Genomic DNA, 14,291 nt, shown 5'->3' on the forward strand with positions numbered 1-14,291 from the left:
CCAGGGGACCAGATGGACCAGGCTTGTAAAGCTGTCATCGTTCTGGTGTCAGAGGCAGAGCTGCAGTGATTTGTTTTAACTGAACACTGGCTTGTTAGTTTTGGCTCCCTTTTACCATTTTGCAAGTTGTAAGGAAAAGTTCTCAGCAAAAGTCAATTTGTTTTGTACCTCAGTTGTGGACCAGGGTCTCATTATGACCTAATGTATTAAAAGCATAACCAAAAGATATGTCCGTATCTGGTGTTTTTCCTTGAGTTTTGTAACATAAAACCCATTTGGTTTGTGTTGCGTTTACCATAGCTGCAAATGTTCCTCTCATGTCCTGCAAAACCAGTGCACAGTCTGGACTGCAGAGCCCTGGCAAAAGGGTTGGAAGGGACCTAAACGTTACCTCCATGCTAATGATTGAAACAGTGCCAAAGGCTGTTCTTGGCGGCTGGACCAGCGAGCACACACTGTTCACATCTATTCTAGAAAGCTCTCTTAACCTTTAAAAGAAGGCGACTCTCAGCTGGTCTTGGGAGTGGTCTCCAGTGCACCTTAACTACTGCTACTGCCGATGGACTAACTGCTAGGCCTGTGTGCCTGAGAACTGCTGTTGTGCCAAAAATGTACCAAAAGCAGGTTTTGTAGTTTAAATCGATTCATTGTTGATCACTTGGTAATGGTTGTATCTGTCGTGTGATGCGGTTTGGACATGGGCACAGTGACAATCTCTGTCCCAAAGATGAGGGTTGCCTCTTCCTGAACCAGTCCCAGCAGAGGTTTGTCTGTCCTGCTTTCAAAATTTTCTGTACTGGAGTTTTCACATGCTCCAGGGGAAGTGTGTTTGAGTTTTTAGTTACCCTTTTGGCATGCTACCTAAATCATGTTTCTTCAAAAGCTGTCTGGCTTTGGAGCATGTTGAATAGCACCCGTATCCCAAAATAATTCAGATGTCTTTTGGAGATCCATTATTCATTGTGTTCTGGCACCTGAGGAAACACTGGCTCTTGCAAAAGGTATCTTTGATTCCAATAACTGTCAGCATCTTATGGTATAAAATAAAGCAAAGAAAGTTGAAATGGTATGGGGAAGAGCTGGGCTGGAAAAAAATAGGCCAGGAAGGGTATAATTTCCAGCTTTTCCAGTGGAATTATGGCAGCCTGGGGTACCTGTACAGAAGAAGCAGATGATCTAGATGGTGGTGCATTTGAACTAAATGTGGCATCCAGTAGAGCTGGGACTTGAAGAATTAACTTTGTTAGGTCAGTCTTTGCTAAGTTAATAAATTTGTAAAGTAATAAGTTACACCTAGCTATTTATCTTTTGCTTATTTTTCCTCAAGATGATCAAATCTGAAAAATGACTGCTGTCTTTAACATTCAAAAGGGTTGGAAATTTCCTGAGCCTCCTGGCAGGGGATGGTAGTTAATTTGACATAAAAAATTATACTAGAAAGTACTTCTAATTTCATAATAGATGCATAATGTGGGGCTGTGGAGAGTCTCCTGGCAAAGACCAAGAGACTCTGGGCATTTGATAATTGTGACAGAACTGTACAGACTGCTCTCTCTTGCTGTACGCTTAGATCAGAAAGATTCTGAATTTTCCCAACACAGGAAAATATTTTACGCTTTGTCCACTAACTTGCCTCGATGGTACGAGAACCAAGTTTTGCTAAATTCAGTCTTATTAAGAAGCAGGCAGTGGGGGTTAAAGCCATGACGTAAACCCGTGTTTACTGCTGGAGATGCTGCTGCCTGGTTAGTAAGTGAAAGACTTCTTGGAGCAGCCAGAGTGAAATGCTGCTCTAAAACCACACACAGTCTCGCCGGGGTTTGAGGAATGCTGGTTTCCTGGAGTACTGACATAGTATGGGCTGACTTTAGGTTCCAGAGGATAAACTTGAAAACTACAGACTCCAAACAATCCCAGCTTTGGTTAGCTTGTGTAAAAGTTAGGCCAAAGGGCCTCACAGTACCTCCCTCACAGTCCCGCTTCTGACCTATCCCCCATTAAAAATCCAGCATCTTTTGTTCCCTACACTGGAAATATAAAACAATTTCTGTGTGTTTCCCTCAGGAAACAGGGTTTATGTGATTTAACTGCCAGTCTGTTTTAATCCTGTGGTGATTTTATTGCACAGGCCAGGTTGGGCCTGACAGGAGTGTCCGCCACCGGCTGGCCCTTTGGACGTGGCACTTTTTAAGGACTTCCCCTGTGAGGAGGCAGGCAGTGCTGTGCCAGCAGGCCTCAGAGGGTAGTGTCGAACTTTGAATTCACAGGTATAAAAATAATCTCTGTGTCCTGAGACAGGGGAGGCACTGTGGCTAAGATTTGTCATGAGCAAGAATAGTTGCAGAAGTTTCTGCTTAAGAGATCAGGAGACCTGCTGGTGTGACTTGTTGGGATGAAGCGTGAGCCTTTTTTTTTTATTTATTATTATTTTATGTCTATAACCCTCCTGAAAAGTGGGGTGTATGTGCTGTCCCAGCAGGTCCTTACCCACCAGGGAAAAAGAAGTTGTGGCCGTGCTGCACCTAGAAATTTTGTTGTGTATGCAGACCAAGCATTAACTGGCCTGTCCTACACCATGTAATTTTAAGTCTAAATGTAGCCATCTTTAAGTTTAATGTTAGCCCAGTAAGAAATCTGTTTCTTATTGTGCTTTAGGTTAGAAAAATGCCCTATAGAAACTGAAGTATTTTTCCAAAGCAAAGATGATTTAAAAAATTTGCTTACATCTGGTACTCTGGAGGCTCTTTCTGAATTTAGGTCTGTGCGTGTGGTACCTGCTTTTTAAACAGCTGAGATGAGGGCTACCAAAATAATTAGGGGGCTGGAGCTCCTGACTTATACAGAGAGGCAGGGAGAGCTAGTTTTGCTTGTCTTCAGGGTACTCGGCTACCTGTTGGGAGGTACTGAGGAAACAGAGCCAGCATCTTCTTCGAGGTGCACAGATACAGGACAAGAGGCAATAGACACAAGTTGCAACTTGGGAAATTCTGATATTAGGAAGAAAATTGTCACTGTGAGGACAATCAGACATGGGAACAAGTGCCTGGAGAGGATATGAAATGTCCACCCTGAAGACACTGAGAACCCAACGAGGCCAAAGTCCTGGGCAAGCTGGTGTATGCTGACCCTCCTTTGAGCACCCTTTTGGAGCAGGTGACCTCCACAAGTCCCTTCCGACCTGTTGTTCTGTGAGTCTGTGACACAGCATAGGGTGTGTCATGGTTAAGGTTCTCTGGGAAACAGCTCACTGCTGGATTTGCATTCAGGAAAGTATGTTACTAACATATGAATTGTAGGAGCCCAGCAGTGCTGCTGCTAGTTGAACACTGGTGACCTGAATATGACAACTCTTCCTGCCATGAAGTTTTCCCATGCTGAATTTTCAGTAGGTGGCACTTTCTAGATGCCTGAGGATGGGCTGTGAGGAAACGCTTCACCAAGCAGTATTTAGGGATCTATCTTTAATCAGTTAGCAGCTTGTGTAATGCTAAATACTTTGAAAAAGTCAGTTCAGTTTCCAAAGTTAGTGCCTAGTTTTAGTCTTAATCTTTTTGAGATTCCATTTCCCAACTGTCAAATGGGGAGAGCATCATCACTTTCAGCAGCAGTGTAGTGACGACTACATAAAACCCAAAGGAATATAAATAATTCTCCCATCAGAACATGGTTTGTGTCCTAGTGCTTATGTATTGCCATAGAAACACAGAAGAAAACAAAGTTTTTGTTCAACTGATGTGGAGGGGCTGCTGGAAAAAGAAGAAAACAAAACAGGTGATCATTAATTAGAACAGTTATGCATGAAAGGACCAGCCTTAATTATCCAAATTCCTAACTTTTCAATTTTTCATGGTAGTACCTTCATTGTGTTATTTTTGTTTGTTTGTTTCTAAATATAAATCCCTGTTAAAAATTGGAGCTATTTTCACAGCATTTCACACTTGCATCTTTTTGTTGTTTCTGAGGGAACAGAGCTGAAAGAGAGCCTGTGTTGCTGCAGATGCTGCTGCTTAACCCATGCCGTGAGCTCAGTGCAGGGACTGTCTCTCAGGCTCTGAGCTCAGCTCTGTTCTCATGCCCATCAGCAGGAGTTTTACCATTGCTTGCCCTGCAAGTGTCTCTTTTTTTTTTTTTTGACTTCCAGGTGATGTGCAGCTCAGCAGAGAACTTGGATGTGAAGCATATGTGTTATACCGAGTGCATAAGGACTTCCCTGAAAGCAGTAGCTCATAATCTGCAAGAGATGTTAGAAAAATAAGGGAGATAATAGACATTAAAAGTCCCCAGTGTTCTGGAGGGTATCTGCTCAAATTCATTCATATTCTGAGAGACTTTTTGAATTTTTGAGTGCCTAAGTATGTGCCCTGTCTCGTGTAGGGGACTGTGTGTATTAATGGAGCATAAAAATGGTGCATTAACAGAGCAGAAGCGGGAAACTATGCTAAACAAATCCATGAGCAGGGGAAATAAAGCCAGCCAGCCAATCATTTCATCCATCAGCATATGCCTAATTTTTAATAAACCTGTTGATACCAAAAAGCTGTTTTAAAAGAATGATAAAGTTGCATTAGACGGCACTCTAATGTTTGGCAGTTCTGGAGTGAAGGTTGCCTGTCAAACCTTAACATGTATCCATTTTGTTTCTGATTTATGATAATCTTTTAACAGGAGAAATCCTGTAAAATGGGAGAATAGTCTTTGCCTTTAATGTAGTGGAAAATTAGAAACCATTCACTTGCCCTGCCCTTAAAAGCCTGTAGAAATACGCAAGAAAAGCATATCCATTCTGAGAGCACAATAATTGATAGGAGGAGATGTTATTTTGGAAGTAATGCTTTTCTCTTCAGAGATAATTAGAAAATTTTATGAGTTGCAGAGTCTAGAAGTCTGACAGCGGTTTGGAATGCAACTAATTTTATGAACTTTTGAAACCTGTATAATTCTCTGAGTTAAAAGGTCCCTTTTTACCTTTGCCTTTCAATAGCTCTCTACGCATGTCAGCTGAAAATAAATCAGGTGGGAAATCCTGATTTTATGTGCAGTTATTACTTTGTGAAACAAAAGAAAATCTCATTGCTGGGATCTGAAATATCTTGGTATCAAGTGTCTCTAAAATATAAAGCAGGAAACAAAACCTTGTTTGTTTTATCTTTTGTTTTTCAGGTCCAAACCATGAATTACGTCGGACAGTTAGCAGGGCAAGTGTTTGTAACTGTGAAGGAGCTCTATAAGGGACTAAACCCAGCCACGTTGTCGGGATGTATAGATATAATCGTTGTACGTCAGCCAGATGGAAATCTTCAGTGTTCCCCTTTCCATGTACGCTTTGGGAAAATGGGAGTTCTACGTTCTAGGGAGAAAGTGGTAAGAAAATTCACACCATTGATATGTTCTGTCTATGCGTTGACTAGAATGGCACGAAAGTTACTGAACATTTTGTGTAAGTCAAGGTTTTCTTCAGACAGTCTTTAAAATACGCTCAAATTGAGGCAAGCTTTGATTAAAATGCTTGTTGCATTTCAAAGTGTAATTTATAAGACATCATAGACAATGTAAGACATAATAGACAAAAAACATTTGTAATAATAATAATATATAAAAAAGGGCATTTATAGTATTTATTTTCAGCAGAGCAAAATTTTGATTGTGCTAATTTGGGCATGTACCCAATTTCATTATTGACTAGGTATTAAGACCCCTTTGTTTTACATGTGTATTGATAGTTACAAAAAGGGAATTGATATTGAAGTAATACTTCCAGATAACAGAATGTTAAAGTCAGTTGAAGCTAGAAAAAGCTGTGAGGACTTTAGATAAATATAATCAAGCTGAATGACCTGGCAACATGATATCAGATGAGAAGTTGCCAGTGACTAAAGCATGGCAGATTATTTTAGGAAATATTGTGTAACTACATATAGTCCGAGTTCTAATGGTAGCTATAATTGTTCAGCAGAAAGATTCAAATGTCACCATGCATGTTGTTCAATTTTTACATGAATCAGAAAGGAATACAAATATTTAGGATGGATAAAAATTAAAATTGTTACTATGGCAAGAATATCCTGTGTCCTGACATATAACAATAATGTAGGGTTGTCCAAGTGCCCCCCAGAATACTGTGAAAATGGATTTTGTGGCAAAAATGGTTATAGGCAAAGAGAGAGAGCCTCCTGGGAAGAAATGGAAATGGCTGGGGCTGTACAGCATTGAGGTAAACACGTGGAAAAAAAAATCAATACGTGAATTGTGTAGAGAATATAAATCAGTTTTTATTTGTGCTTCTCATAGTGTCTGTCTAATGAATTTGAAAGGCAGGATATTAAGAATTTCCAAGTGGAAGTACTTTTTGAACGATGCAAAATTAGGCTATGAATTAAAAAGGAGAAGAGATTTATGTGATGAATGAAGCATACAGAATTACATTTAAAAAGATTCAGGACTTTATGTAATGGATATATACCTTCCTGAGTAGAGGAGCAAGACACTGGTGAGCTCAACAAATTAGGACAACATACTGACAATTGATGGCCTTGTTAAGGGGTGGGGAGTGAAACTGGAGTTTGTGTTTATTACAAGGTTTCCTATGCTTCTCTGAGAAGCATTTGTCCTGTGACAATAGTAGGATAGCCGAACAGAAACTGTATACCAAAAATAACTTTATTTTCAGTTAAACAAAATGTTATTTTCTTCCAGGTTGACATAGAAATTAATGGAGAGGCTGTAGATCTACACATGAAACTAGGAGACAATGGAGAGGCCTTTTTTGTTCAGGAGATGGATAATGATAAGGTAAGAGTCACAATTTTAGTTTGTTAAAATTCAATGCTTACTCATCAAGATCAGTTTTGAATTTAAGAATTTTGTTGAAGAACATATCTTTATCCATTCTATAATTTTGGAAGTTTCTGGACATTTTTCTGCTATGGAAATTCAATACCATGCAGCTTTTATAGATAAATACATGTATATATATATATATTTATTTTTTAAATTGCTGAGGTTGGAACAATCTGAAGTAAGTAGTCACATAACTAAAAATATCAGAGTTTATATGCATGTCAGTGTATGAACAGAATAACTTGTACACAGTTCATACGATCCAAATGTATGAGCAACAAAGGATGATATTCCCATGGACCTGTTTTTGCAGAAATATTTGCTTTGAATGCATATACTCAGCAGACTGCCAGTACAAAGTGCACATGCCTTTTAAACTTCTGTGCACAGAGTAATTCTAGTAATTCTGGTATTCACCAAAGATGTGGTCTTATAACTACTATTCATGTGGAATTATATTTAAAGGAGAATGCTACTGTTAAGCTATGTGATTGTAAGTTACTAGTCTTTGTAAGTTATGGTCATGCTAGTTTTGAGTAGTTCACATGTAATGTAATCTAACATAGAAAAAGCCCCTTAAAGGTGGGATGAATGTTCAAATTTTTCTACTGAGTACGCTACTAGTTTCAGGTGGGATTTCTGCCCATGGGGTGTTTTCATCTTTATATTTTTGTAAAGTCTTCTATGTGCTAACAGTTACTTGGTGACTGAAAATGGCTAGAAATGCTTCCATTTGTGTCTAGAGTTGTGTACATATGAGAACATATGTACATATGTGTGCATATGAGACTGTTCATGTGACCTAGTTATAAACTGTTGACCTACCTTGACTAGTATCTTTGAGTTGCGAAGGAAAATTGGATTTTACAGACTGTTCATGTTAAAAAGTAGGATTTTGTTTCTGCTCTGCATCTGGCATCAGGTGAATAGAGACTCATGCCATTAACTGGCTAATATTAGATCCTCTTTGTTAAGAGTATTGTTCCTGGCTTGTTTAGGGAGATGCATCTATGGAACAGTTGCCATGTGCTACAGGATCATGCTGAGCATCCAGATGCTAAATCTTAGTTACTTTTCTGAAGTGTAAATGTCTTTCAGTAATTGTGCATAGAATTTAAAACTAGATTTATGTCTAGCAGAGGAACTAATACGTTATATGCTTTGGATTTTTGCTTTCTCAGGAGGTAATTCCTTACCATCTCTCTACATCCCCTATTATATCTGAGGGAACTGCTTTAATGGAAGCTCAGCTGAAGAGGAACTCCATTGACAGGATAAGAAACCCGGACAACAGTGCATCCTCACAAGTATCGCCCCAAGCTCATGGATCCCAGACTGGTACCGAAACATCTCCAGTTTGTAGCTCTGTGAAAAAAAGGAGGAAAAAGAGGAGGAAATCTACTCATAAAATAGACAGCTTAAAAAGAGAAGACAATGGAGACACATCAGAAGATGAAGACATGTTTCCTATAGAGATTAGCTCTGAGGAAGAAAAGGAACCATTGGACAATTCAAGGTATTAGAGCAGAATTGAGATATATAATAGAAACGTAATGTTAGGTTTATGTTCCATTCTGTACCTTCTGACAGTAATTTCTGTATATGTCAGTACACATGGCTGATGAACATGTTTTTCTAAGAAAAAGCTTTAGGCTAGAAAGCCATCAGGAATGTCACTAACAAAAATAATGAAAATAACACTGAAAACAAAAACAATGTTCAATTACGCTGTGCACTAGAAGGTGTGAATCAGATAACATCTATCTCTTTATCTCCTTTTAGTTCACGTTAGACTAATTCTTCTCTGCACTATTTTTTTCCCCTGTTATCTGGAGTATGTATCAGTTGGGTAATCAAGTATGTTTTTAAATGTCATGTCTTTCCCTGTACCTAGGATCCCTGTTCCGGATGTGTTTGTTGATGAAGTATCTGACATAACGGCTCCTGTAGTTTCTACATATTCTCAGTCTTCATCTTATCCTCATTCAGATGGAGAATGGTCTCCTCTTCAAAGGTAATTTTTGTGATAGTGCAGTTCTAGATTACTGTCCTCTTTCCATTAATTTCTTTTATGCTACTGCTGTATGAAGTCTTACAAAAAATTGTTGCCAACCATGGCCCCTGTCAGCTGCTAGATGAAATCAGTGTACAATAACTTCATATTAACTCTGTCGTTGATTCAACAAATGCATACATACAAGTGCTGGCCCAGATATTGTAAACAATATTTATATCTGTTGATTACACTGCTTGCATATAAATACTTTAGAGAGGATGATCATTTTATGAATGCTGAATCTTTGCCTGAAGCACGTACCTTTTAAGGACTTCAGTGAGTGCAGACATAAATATTCGGTACTTTGTGTATACTCCTTGCAAAATCAGAGCTGATGTATAAAAATACTGCTTTTTAGTGACCATGAATATGAGCTTCTTGGGTCCATTTTTAAAGCTAATCTAATGAATTGCAATGGTAGATAGAAAATATTTATTATGTGAAAGAACACATACAGTAACTTGCTTGCTTTTTCCTGTATGTGTGTTTGTGTGCATGTGTATACCTTTGGGTTGGAAGGGACCGTAAAGATGATCTAATGTCAAAGCAGATCAGTTTGGATCTCCTTTCTTGTGTCTATGGAACACTGTGAAAAATGGATAGTTCTTCACTTGATTTCAGTTACATTGCATTATAGTCTAAATAAAGTGTGTCTGTTTATGTGGCTGTGCACACGTGCCCTCCATCTTCATGGAGACTGTTGGAGTGGGGAGGTATTTATAAGACTTTATTGTTAGTCTTATCTTAATACACTGCCTCTGTGGGTGAGGAGTGGAAGAAATGAGAGCAAGCAGATGATTTCAGAGCAACGGCTTAATTTAGGTGTTTTGAATTGCATTCTAGAAGAAGCTTTCTCTGTAAAGCTTAATGAGATTAGCTTTGTTAGTCTGGTGATAACATGTATCAATACCCTGCCCCTTCTGTGGCTCTTTGAACTGTATGTTCTCTTTGTTTTTGAATTGCGATATTCTGGATTTTGAAAACTCTAGATTCACGCATTCATGTAGCTAATACACAAAGAGCTTGTGTTAATTAGCACTTGTGAATAATGACACCCTGTTTTTTTTTCCTACCAACATGTGCTGTCCAGTAAGCCTATAGATTGTGCAGGGCAATCCTCTCTTCTCACTGTTCCAGCAGATGGAGGCCTATCTAACTCTTGTCCTCATCAATCTTCTCACTTTTCTCCTCCAGACAGGTAGAACAGTTGTTCTCCCTCTTTTCTGTGCTGCTCTTTAATCCTTTGAACACATTAATACACTCTTGACACATTAATTGCACATGGACTTTGCTGAACTTATAACTGCACTTATTGCTAACCCAGACACTTTTAGAAAAAGTGACATTGAAAACTATGTCCTCTGCTTACTTCTTTGTGGGCACTGATGGGAGGTAAGTTGCCTTGATGAATCATATGATGAAAGAGGGTGGCTAATGTAAAATCAGGACAAAGCAAACCAGGGTTAAAACTGAAGTTGATTAAGATGATATCAAAAAAAAAAAAAAAAAAAAGGGAAGAACATAGAGTGAAAACTTGCATTCCTCTGAAGATTGATATTTACATGTGTCTTTTTGCAGTTAATGTATATTTTAATGTCATTTTTATCTCATGGTTTTCCTGAGAAGTTTGGTTTTGCATAGGATGTTAAAGTAAAAGCTGAACAAAGGCCTCAGAGATTAAGGGAAAAATAAGGAGAGCAAACTTTGTCATGGGAGGAGCCAAGAACCAAAACAGAACCTCTTTTCTCTTGTTACCTGTTTTGGGGAGGGGAAGGATTGCAGTAGGAGAATATTTTAGGGAGGAAAGATGGCGCAACAAGTAGGGCATCTTGCTTAAAGTTAAGGAGATCCACAGTTAAGCCCTCACTGTAGTGTAGGCTTCCTTTGGCTGTGGACTCTCTCTTACAGAGCTAAAAGTGGGTATGGACATTTTTAATAATCTCTTAAATTCAAGGTCTCTCAAGGTTCTGCAGCCAGGCCCTTTCTCTCCATTAAGTCAGTGTAGACATTACAGCAATTAAGTTAAACTGTCTAAAGTATATATCTGAATATGACCTCTACAGTTCTCCTTTAGTGCTCAGGAAGCTTTGAGTAATAAATTGAGCTAAGTTGCTCATTACTTATCTCAATGTTTATGCCATACTAGGTGCTGTATCAAAACTGATAATCTTGAGGGTTTCCCAGTTCGTAGATCTGCTCTCTTTAGGCTGACCATGTAGCAGCACCAAGCTGAGGTGAGACCCTGGGGTAATCAAGAATGTTCTCCTCAGTGTTTGTAGTGGGATGGTAGGGCAGGCACACAAGTGCAGGCCTTGAGCACTGACGTCTCCTGTATGGATCTGTGAACTTTGCTTGGGAGTCCTGCAGTGTAGACATACAGTGAAAGTGCTGTAGTAACTTGTCTGTGTCTGCAACTGTTTTCCTCTGTGAAGTAAGAAACCCTGCTATGGCCACCCCAAATGAAGTTCAGAGGCTCTCAGCTACTGTTGTGATATGTACATGAGGTAAACCTCTTTCCTTCTGACTACTTTCCCAGTTTATTTGACTTTAGTCAAGGCAGCATTCTTCTTCAGGTCACACTGAGCTGAGGTTGCTCTTCTTTCTCATGTAGCATTGACAGGGCTGGTGGCTGTAGTTTGATGTGCAGTATCTATAGCAATCTGTGGAAGGTGAGAGAATTTCAGCTGGGCCAGTGCCTAACTTAATGACAGAAGAATTGCATGAAAGTCAAGGCGTAGTTCAGCCTGAGATACAAATATCTCAGTGATGTAAGAAATAAAACCCTTTCTGAGTCTTTGATTCAGTGAAGTATAGGTTGCTATCACTGGATTACAAATCCTGCACCAACTTGGTATTCAGCTTTATTGACACCTAGTGCAAGTGTCACATTAATCCCAGATTTAATTTGAACTAATGGAGCAACGAAAATTGAAGGGATGTGATTGTGAGCTTTATTAGTCTTCAGTGTGATTTTACTTTGGTGGCAATAGTATGAGGGAAATAGCAGCTAAAATAGTCCCTGAGCAGATAAAGGAGACATCTGGCATCACATATGGAAGCAGAACTATACAAACAGGAAGTAAACAAGCAAGACTGTAGTAGGCATAATTGCCATCTGCATGTATAAACTGTTGCTGTTCCAGAAGGGTATTAGGTGGAGAGAGTAGCTATTGAGTGTTAAACAACAATATGGCATGTGAAAGAAAAGCAAAGGTATTTATTTCTCTGTAATGGTAGAACAGCTCACAGTGGGAGGCCACCAACCCCATGCTAATGGGTGGCATACAAAATTCCAGCTTGTCTTCCAGAAGATACAAAGAATGCTTTAGTATCCTTTTATACAAGCAGGAACATAATTTACCCCGTTTGCCTAGTGGATGCATGTTTGCAGTCTGATTTAATGTTGGACCTTTTAAATTAAGATGCTGTTACAGTGATAATTATGGTCTACCCTGAGGTTGCATTAGTATTTGTACAGTAAGCTCCAAGGAGGAATCAGCTGAAAACAATTCTGAAGATCCAATGTGCTGCTACTCCTCAAATCTTGTATTTTATTGTAGAAGAGTATTTATAGAATGTGAATTGTGTTTGAGTTGAAAGTTCAGTAGATAGCATGTACTCTGGTGTATACGCTGTTTTGGGAGAGTGGGTGATGTTGTGGGGTTAGATGTTCACCCCATTCCTGATTTACCATGGTTATACTTGAGCTGTATCTTCTGTGAACAGATAACCTAGACTGGTGCCTGGATCATGGGGCAACCTTTTGCAGCAGGAGCCTTCTCAGAGCAGAGCTGTATCTGTGTTAATGTACACTATTTCTGGCACTTACGTGTGTGTGGCTGGGAACACATATCATGGTTCTTATTGCTGAGTAACACCAGCTTCTGCCCCACTTAGTTCTGTGTACAAGGAAATTTGTATTTTCAGAGAAAGCTCTGGAAAAGGCAGAGTTCCTCCCTGCCCCACTCTGTGGTCTGTGTTCTCACTGCAAACTACAGAGTTTCTAGCCCAGGCTGAAATAGTGCCTCTATTCTCTCATGTTATCTGGGTGGGTAAGTGAACTTGGGATGAATATACCCCACAGCCTAAACTGGAGAAGTAAACAGTAGGCATTTTGAAGGTTAAAATGTATGTAGTGCACAGGTTAATTTGTGTGGTGATAACACTTCCCAAAAGTTAGATTTTGGGGGCTTAAAGTTGCCGTAGAAGCATTTTTGCTGGCTGAGACTTTTTGAATTTCCCAGGTTCCTGTATTCGAAACTTTGAGTGGGCCCTAGATGCGTGGAAGGTATTGCAAATCCTACAGATTTGTCAGTGGGATATGTAAAAGGTATTAATCTCAATAGGCATATCTTGAATCCTAAGAACTAGAAAAGCATTTTACAGCTTATTGCATCAATTCTTTTGTCTGTCAAATGGTAGGTTATATCCTAAGGACTAATAAATATTTGAAATTCTTGAGCACCGCTGTGGAAGATTCTTTTTGGTCCTGTTACAAACGTAACAGTTTAGTTAGATAAATTACTTATTTGTAGCTGAAGAGTTTTTGTGTTTGCCCATATTCAAGGAATACGTTACTGCAACAAAGCTAAAAACCAGTAATAATGTAAATAATTAGTTGCTAACATTCAGAGATGTGAAATTCACAGGTTTCTAAAAGCTGCTTTATGTTAGTGTAAAGTAATTATTTTCCTACGATGAATGAATGCCTGAGCAAGCTCTACAAAACTGCCTTATGTTAAAAGAACAAAACTGGTTGGGCTATTCAGTTTATCTAAAAGAAGGTATAAATCAAACGTGAAGAATTTAGACTAAACGTAGAAAGCCTTTGTGAAGGTAGCTCAGCTTTGGACCTTTGATCCAGAAATGTTGTGGATTGTTTTTTTCCTTGTAGTTTATAAATCAAGATTGTATTAGTATACCAAAGTCTGGCTCACACAGCCACAAATGTTTGGCTCAAACAAAAATAATGGTCTTTCTTCAGGAGTTTCTAGGAGAAATTCTAGGACTTGCATTACGCAGAAAGGCAGAATAAATAATTAGGATTTTTCATTTTGCCCTTGAAACTAGTGAATCATTATTTATTAACGGCTAACTTGACATCACGTTATTGACTTCATCACATTAAAAATGTGCTACAAACTGATAATTTACTAATAAATGATTAAATACTTTATATTCCAGTAGGCAGCAAAACAAACAGTTAAATATTTTTGCACTGGGAAGGCTCACATTCTTTGTGCACTGCTCTTGCTGGCTTCCCTAAAAACATGTGTATGAAGATAGAACTGAACAAGTCAGTAAAAGGAAGTAATCAACTGGATTCCTTAGACTAATTTATTATTTAGTCAGGGTAAAGTGGCTTGTTGATGTGAATGAATCATTTCTGCACTTCATT

At 38.8% G+C, this 14,291-nt stretch overlaps 1 protein-coding gene across 5 annotated transcripts in view; it reads left to right on the forward strand.

Moving 5' to 3' along the window:
* LPIN1 (lipin 1) overlaps positions 1-14,291 on the forward strand; it is a 73,453-nt gene that overhangs the window by 33,641 nt on the left and 25,521 nt on the right. For 4 of the 5 annotated variants that reach the window (XM_084515702.1, XM_084515703.1, XM_084515706.1 and 1 more), the window contains 5 exons: positions 5,161-5,361; positions 6,694-6,789; positions 8,019-8,353; positions 8,732-8,851; positions 9,984-10,091. In XM_084515702.1, the coding sequence (XP_084371828.1) occupies positions 5,161-5,361; positions 6,694-6,789; positions 8,019-8,353; positions 8,732-8,851; positions 9,984-10,091 (860 nt within the window). The remainder of the gene's footprint in view (positions 1-5,160; positions 5,362-6,693; positions 6,790-8,018; positions 8,354-8,731; positions 8,852-9,983; positions 10,092-14,291) is intronic. The other variant, XM_084515704.1, reaches the window with a different exon arrangement.

Source organism: Aythya ferina (assembly GCF_964211825.1).
Source record: "Aythya ferina genome assembly, chromosome: 3".
NCBI lineage: Eukaryota > Metazoa > Chordata > Aves > Anseriformes > Anatidae > Aythya > Aythya ferina.